General features: G+C 40.4%; 1 protein-coding gene across 2 annotated transcripts; it reads left to right on the forward strand.

Moving 5' to 3' along the window:
* Positions 1–5582: 5582 nt before the first annotated feature.
* On the forward strand, positions 5583–7398 carry LOC311253723 (uncharacterized protein). 2 transcript variants are annotated; one of them, XR_014621834.1, is made up of 2 exons: positions 5583–5892; positions 6198–7398. XR_014621834.1 is itself a non-coding variant. In XM_084384209.1 (2 exons), the coding sequence occupies exons 1-2, from the start codon at positions 5740–5742 to the stop codon at positions 6723–6725; spliced, it is 624 nt and encodes a 207-aa protein (XP_084240335.1). In that variant the 5' UTR covers positions 5583–5739; the 3' UTR covers positions 6726–7398. The 2 variants fall into 2 exon arrangements, 1 of the variants encoding a protein (XP_084240335.1); XM_084384209.1 differs by having other exon boundaries at positions 5583–5835.
* The last annotated feature ends 206 nt before the right edge of the window (positions 7399–7604 follow it).

Here is a 7604-nt window from a genome sequence, read left to right on the forward strand (position 1 = left end):
ATTAAGGTTTCAAACATTTAGTAAATGGGGTAATTTGAATGTCGACAAGATAACATGCAAAAATTAATTTTAAAAAAATAGTATCGCAAACATACCTCCAGTCCTCAGTCAACTTCTCTGCACGATCCGCTTCTCCGATTGCATTCACAGGCAGTGGGAAACTTCACTACTGTTATGGCCTCAAATTGAAAGGAAACTTTTATCAAATGTTTCAATGCAAAAATACTACAGATTGAGGTAATTACTCCCATATTAAATAATTACTTCAAATATAGTTTTAAGCAGAGTGAATAATACGAAAACTGCCTATTAAAAATGAAATAATCTTAATATTCTCAGTCATGCAAGCCATGGGATGGTTTTGATTAGTAAAAATGAGTTAAAATATTTTTTTATCTTCAAATAATTTCAAATCATAAAGGGATTAAGAAGTTAAACATGTATTGATGATCATTATTTATTCAGTTCCAGGAAATCAGTAATTCCTGCCTGCCTTGAACGCAGCAGTGTTTTTGGAGGGAGTTTGGAGGTGCAGGTGCATTGAAAGCTCCCCTCCCCCACCCTGACTTGCACCTGACCTGACTGTGAACTTTCAGAGGAGCATGTAGTATGGCACTTATTCAATCTGAGATACAGAGCAGCACAAGTCTGAACTTTTTAAATGCTGTTTATCTTTAATAGGGATTTTCACATATTTTATACCAGATATGTATATTTAAATTACTATTGAAAATAAAATAAAAAATACAATTAGAATTTTTCTTTTCTATTAAATTTTGTAACTTGTAAGAAATGACTTATCATGGAAGGCTGAATATTGAGACAATATTTAGGAAAGACTGATATTTTAGCTCTGGCAGCTCATTGTAGTGACACTGAAGGTCAGTTTCTAAGCCTGTTGAGTGGCATCCTATGGTGGCATCCCCTCCCCCACCCTGAGTCCTCTCTTAACAGCCTTAGCTTTGAAGTCTGTCTTCTCCCTCTCACTAGAGAGATTTCTGATGCTGCTCAGGAAATTGCCTCCATACAGAATTGGGGGAGCATACGTCAGTCCGACCACCCAAAAGTCCGACTACCCATTAATCCGAGTTACTTTACAGTGTTAGGGTTAGGCTAAGGCAAATGTAATCAAATAATGCCCTATTTGCATATTTAAATATATATTCATGGAAACCTCCAATACAAAGGATGTTCTTATTCATGTCAGTGATCAACCTGTGAAGTTTCATGGATATATCTCTTAGTTTAAATTTTTGCCCTATTCACCTCAATTATACAGGGGCTAATATTGTGGTGGCCATATTGGATTTCCAGCAAAAAATTAACTTGCTTGTCCATATAGGTTGTAATCCTACTGGGTCATAGATATTTTTCTGGTGGCCAACCTTTTATAACATTGCAAATGCAGCACCCCGGGTGGATCATCTTATTTGTCCTCCAACATGTCAATCATTCTGAGGAAATGCTCACGTCACGCTGTCATGCATGCTCTTTCCTGGCTCGTTTCCACTAGCTGCACGTGCACTTTGATTATTTATGTGTCCCATGAAATGTCTGCGAGGACTTTTACCCCAGTTGGTGTGACAGTGGAGCATTACCGGCGGCCCGGTGGATGGTGCAGCGGGGGCTCCACCGGCCGGGACCGCACAGTAAAGCCGGGGCATGGAGGGGGTGAAAGGGGAGGCTATACAGTAGGATATACAGTAACATGTTTTAATAAAAGTATTTTAAACATGCACAGAACAGTAACACTCTTGCATTAAAGGTATGCCCCAGTGGTCAGCATAATCCGACTCGAAGCAGACTGGTGCATTTGTGTGCAGATTAAGAGGAATAACAGAGTTTGTCATTCTGAATGTGTACAGAGTGTTTTGAATAGGAAAGCTAAGTAGCTTTAGAAAGCTCTAATCATTATGGGACAAAAATATTTTTGTATGACACTTATAAGTGAGCAACATAAAAATCTGGCTAAATCCCTTCAATCCTGTTTTTTCACCTTTAATACCCCCTGTCTCTTTGGCTGCCATGCAGCCCCCTTTCACCTTAGAGACCCCAAAATTTGCATGGAGGTTGTCTTGGGGCCCCTACACAAGAATACGAAAGCAAAATACAAGTCATTTAGAAAAAAGGTCCTTTTCAAAAACCCAAGGGTGTTACACCCTCTGACATACTGACAAATTTATAGCATTTTTTTTATAGAGGTCGTGGAAGTCTGAGCTTTTGATATGTTGTTCTGTAGCCCCAGATGAGTAGATAAGCATTGGTTTGGCTTTGATTAAACATCTACTTTTTGGTAGGCGGGCCTTCAAACTTTCACATTTTTAAACCAAATGAGGCTCACCATTCCAACAAACTGAATGACTTGAAACTTGTTATCTATTCCAAAAGCTCACAACTGCTGGCCACTAGGAAAGCGAAGAACGCTCCAATTATGGGACCAAAATGTTCTTGTATTACAATTTTAGCTGAGCAACATACTCAAATCGTATTCATTTAGAATAAAGTTTTGATATTTTTGTTAAACAGTTTTACATGTCTTTTTTGGCCTTAAATGGCCCCCTTTGACCCTAGAGACCCTAAATTTTGCACGGTGGTTGACCCCCCAATACAAGTGTGCCTAAGGATTTTTCATATTGCAGGTTATACTGGTTTACAAAATAAATGTAATGTGTGAAAAATACCATTTGAAAAGTTGAGTGAGGATTTGAAATGTTTTTTCAAGACACAAGAGCACAAATTTAACCGAAAAAGTGAGCACAGCGCCTAAAAACTCTCTCTGTCTCTCTCTTTTTTTTTTTCCAACATCGCGTCATATTACGTCACAAGAGGGAGTTGTATGCTAGCAGCTGCCATAGCTTAGTGTGGGAGCAGATGGCTATTTGTCAGAGCGGTCGTCTTATCGTGAGTCAGTGTGTTTACAGCAGGTTTGGATTGCGTTATCATGGACATGGTAAATTATTCAGTTTGTGGTGGTTTCACAAACTCCAGCCTGTCACGACATCGAGTCCACCGGTCCACCAGAAAAAAAACGGTGCTATCTTCCGTGCCTGGGTGCGTGTTGTGCAGCTGAAGAGACGGGGCTTGACCTCTGCGTCAGCTACGAAAAACTCGGTTGTGTGTCGCTCAGTTTAAACCAGAGGATTATCACTCCAGCGATCTGATGGAGTTCAACTGGGATTCCGAAGCAAGAACTGTGCGACCCCCCGCCCCCCTCTCCCCTCCAACCCCCGGTGCGGTGCGGTGCCTTCGGTGCCGACAGCCTCATCCGGACCGCTGTCTGTCAGCAGCTGCTGGTGCTGCCGCCCCGGCAGGAGACAGTAACGGATCAGACAGAGACTCAGCTGAACGTGAACAGCCACTTGTAAGTCTTGTTTTATAACATTTGCGTGAGCTAGAGTGGGTGACATCATCGCTAGAGTGGAGAGCAGCTGCAAAAACTTGAGAAAAAACTCTCTTCATCTTGATTTGGGTCCCACAGCTTTTACTTCACATAGACAATATATACATAGAAATGTAGGAAATCTTGTTGGCTTTCAGGTGATGTTCTTATTTCAGATGTAGGACTTAAACTTTTGGCTGTAGAAGCCCTCGAGCGACAAGCACTCCAGCAACTCCCCCATAAGCTGCAGTGTTAACTTTGAGCCTAAATTTCTGGAGTGGAGCAGACGGTACCGGTTTTGTCTCTCGCTCTGGCTCCCTCATTTTTCACTTTACAGAAATAAAAAAGACATCACATGGTTCAGCAATGTCTCCTGTTACTCACTGTATACATATTTTGGCCATAACCATTACACTTTTTTCTAAACCTGCAGGAGTTTGGGAGGTGTTTTCCCATTCATTCTTATGGGGACATTTTCAACTTTGGTTCTGCTATTGCTCCAGCATATGCAGCTACAGAAACTGTTTGGCTGTCAAACTGTTCAGCTTTTTAAGCTCTTTCAGCCTATTACTTTTCAGCTTTTCAGCCTTTTCATCCTTTTCAAATATTCAGCTTCATGTTCAGCTAGAGAAACCATCCAATTATCAAAATGTTCAGCTTTTTAAGCTCTTTGAACCTATTACTTTTCCGCCTTTGACTTTTCAGCTTTTGAAAAAAGACAGCTTTTTCTGCAAATTCTTGACCATTCATTCTCATAGTTGTATGCATTTTTTATGCATTAGGCAAGTGTTTTCCAGCACATTCAGCAGATTTCCGAAATCACTTCAGCCGTCAGCATTCACGCTGTATTTTCGCAGGAAATACAATTTTTCGAGTTATATATGCTATCTATATGCATACAGGCGGTACAACTCCAACACTATCTGACCTCCATTTTTAACACACTTGAACACATTCTGTGACAGAGCTGTTGTATGGGATTGCAGGTTGGACAAGGGTATATGTAGTAAACCAACCATTGAATGTATTAAGTTACATATTTGTATAAAGATTGACCTCTTATTATCCTAGCTTTCCAGGCACAGCCCAAGATGTGTCATGGTGCAAATTAATAGGTAATTTTCTTTTTTCAGGGCTACTGACAAGTTCATTGTGTGCCAAAGCCAGCTTATGTCTCTATTTACTAACTGCTCAGCCTGTTGTGGAGAAACTGAAGTAAGTAACTCCAACGGAAAGAAACATTGAGACGCAGGAGGGAACTTGTGCAAAAATAAAGCAGGTAAGGGTCTTCTTGTGATTTCTGATGAAAAAGTATCATAACTTGTATTTCAGTTTGTATATCTTGTGTTATTTATGTACTGTAATCTTCTGCCTTTCACATATGTCTTTCATGTCTGTCAGCATTTTTGGCTCCTCATGGATTCTCTGAGAGTGCGAGAGTGCAGCACTGTCCTGTCCTCGTCTGCTGCGGCTCCCCTTTCCAGATCCCTCCAGAAGATCAACAAGGAGGAAGCTGTTGGCATATTCACTGCCAGCATTCATGATTTGATACAGGACATTGATAACTCTGAGGCTTTTCATACTCATAACACTGTTTTTTTTTTTTTTAAATGGGTCAGATGGTATATTTCTTTTGATTATTAATGGATAATAACCGTTTTTTACAATCTGGACCTTATTTCTAGCATAAAATACGATCATTTACTCACCCAGATAACTTTGGTGTCATTACAAGTCGTTCCAACGAAATTAGATCCAGCTGAGAGCCGCGTATATCTGTATAATGCAAGTACACAGGGCAGTGCAATGTAGCCTCTAAATAACACATTATCTGCCGCAAAATTCGTTAATTTCACCAATATTTTGTTATGATACGCTACTGCTATTCCCCTCTGAGTCCGGGGTTAGCTGTTGGTCTGTAGGTTGACCTACTAACCTCTGATCTGGATGATGTCATCTCCGACTGCGGCGCGCCTTGTTGCTATCGCTAATGCTACGGTTCGTTTCTGCGTGTGTCCGACTTGTCTGAACAAAATGAGCAGCTGGACGAAGTTCAGCTTCCTCTCCGCAACCTAGACTTACTAAAGCTCTGGCTAGTTGCACTAAAAATGGACCCGAATGCCGAAGCGGAATGACTATTATCAGAATGAGCCGGGCAGCGGTCGGAGATGATATCGTCCAGGTCAGAGGTCAGTAGGTCAACCTACAGACCCCGGGTGTTGATAACCGCTAACCCCCGGACTCAGAGGGGAATAGCACTAGCGTATCATAACAAAATATTGGTGAATGAAAGAGTTTCGCGGCAATTTTTTATTACTTACTAGTATTACTGTTTTTTTTAAAGAGAGTAATTATTGATAATGGCATTGACATACTGTCATCATATTCTCACACTTTTGATCTGTCTCCCTTCAGGGACCAAAGCTCCTCTCAACAGCAGCAGCAAGAAGCACCAGGTACCACAAGATCAAGGAGAGCCTTATGAACAAGAGTAGCAGAGGCTGTCAAAAGAGGTATCTGCATTCACTACTGACCAATGATGTAGGCATACTCAAGTGTTGGAACCAAGTGATAAAGTCACAATCTCTTTTTCAGTAATTCAGTAATGGATGGTAGTCATTTGTTTTACTCACCCATTACTTGTCCATTATACTCACACAAGGATACAGTAATAAGTCTGCATGAATAATAAAATGCATACTTTGGAACTGTGAGACAGTAGATACAGTAGATCATGGCCACATTCATGCCAACACCAGTAGAATTTTTTTTTTTACAATTGTGTGTTACTGACTATACATTTTTATCATTTTAACAGATCTGTGAAACAATCCTGGGCCATGCCAAAGACAGGTTCTCCTTCACCAGCTACCTTGTGAGTGCCGTGCTGCTAGAGGCAGAGCTGTTTGACCGGCATCTGAAAACATTCCCTGAAGAGGCTCTGAATACCACCATGAGGGCATACCCCATGCTACACAAGGAGAGGCTCAGGACTGAGCTTTCTCTCATCTACGAAAGTCCAGACTTCAGGGGCTCCTGCAGTGCACTGGCTCTGTACCAGGTTCTACAGAGCTACAACCTCCAGGAAACCTTCTCTGAGACTGTGGCGCTGTTGAACATCCTCATAATCACTCCAATGACAACAGCTGAAGCTGAGAGGTGTTTCTCCACCTTAAAGAGGTTCAAGACATTCCTGAGAAATACAATGGGACAGGAACGTCTGAATGCATTGGGCCTGCTTTCCATGGAGAGGGAACTTGTCAGGAACATGCCTGATTTCAATGAGAGGGTGATTGATCGCTTTGCTTGCTTGAAAGAGAGGCGAGCTAAATTCCAATACAAGTGATGAGTGAGTGTGTTCTTAAATGGTGAGTTGTGTTATGTTGTACTCTCCAAATGTTGAATTGTAAATAGTTGTATTGATTGCATATTGCCAGCCAAATATAAACTGAATATGTTCTGGAAAATTTTGATTAATTACAGTTTTGATGATAGTGTAATTTGATTTGATTATCGCTATGGCATCCATGATGGCTATAAATTGTAGACTGTGCTAAATGTGATTTCATGGGCAAACTATTAGATGACAATGTATCTGTTAATGTGTGTTTTATTGTGGAACCAAATTTATTGTATTTGAGACATTTAAATAGCCTAGCTATACAAAAAATACTGAATAGTATGAATATTTTATGTCTGGTGTTGCCATCTAGTGGTTGAACAGGAAAACCAAATTAATCAATGAAATGTGACACTGTAAAGCTGGCTATCTGACTTTTATTTATTATTATTTTACCCATTGAATGGGTCACCTTAGCCATCATTGCAACTTTTGCCTAGTGGTGGTGAAACCGAAGCTTTCTGAAGCACTGAACCACTTTGACAAAGTTGCCTGGAAAATGATGCACTGCTTCGAAGCATTCGATACAGTCAAAATAGTGACATCTGCTGGCTGTTGAGGGGAAGAATTGACGTCATGACTTTCATGAGTCAGTTTTTAATAAAATGTATGTTCTCTCACCAAACTTGTGTCATAATGTTACTGTAGTCAATCTAAATATTCTATATATTCTGTCATTGGTAAGTATCAGTACTCCGACATGTATTAGATAATCAATACTAGTTTTTTTATTGCATGATACATGGTAGTAATCTGTACGATGTTGTGATGTAAGCATATCCGTAGCTAATGCGTATACAGTAAGCTAAGCCACCAGTCTCTGAC

The sequence above is a fragment of the Pagrus pagrus genome (genome assembly GCF_965226575.1).
Source record: "Pagrus pagrus genome assembly, contig: HAP1_SCAFFOLD_39, whole genome shotgun sequence".
NCBI classification, from domain to species: domain Eukaryota; kingdom Metazoa; phylum Chordata; class Actinopteri; order Spariformes; family Sparidae; genus Pagrus; species Pagrus pagrus.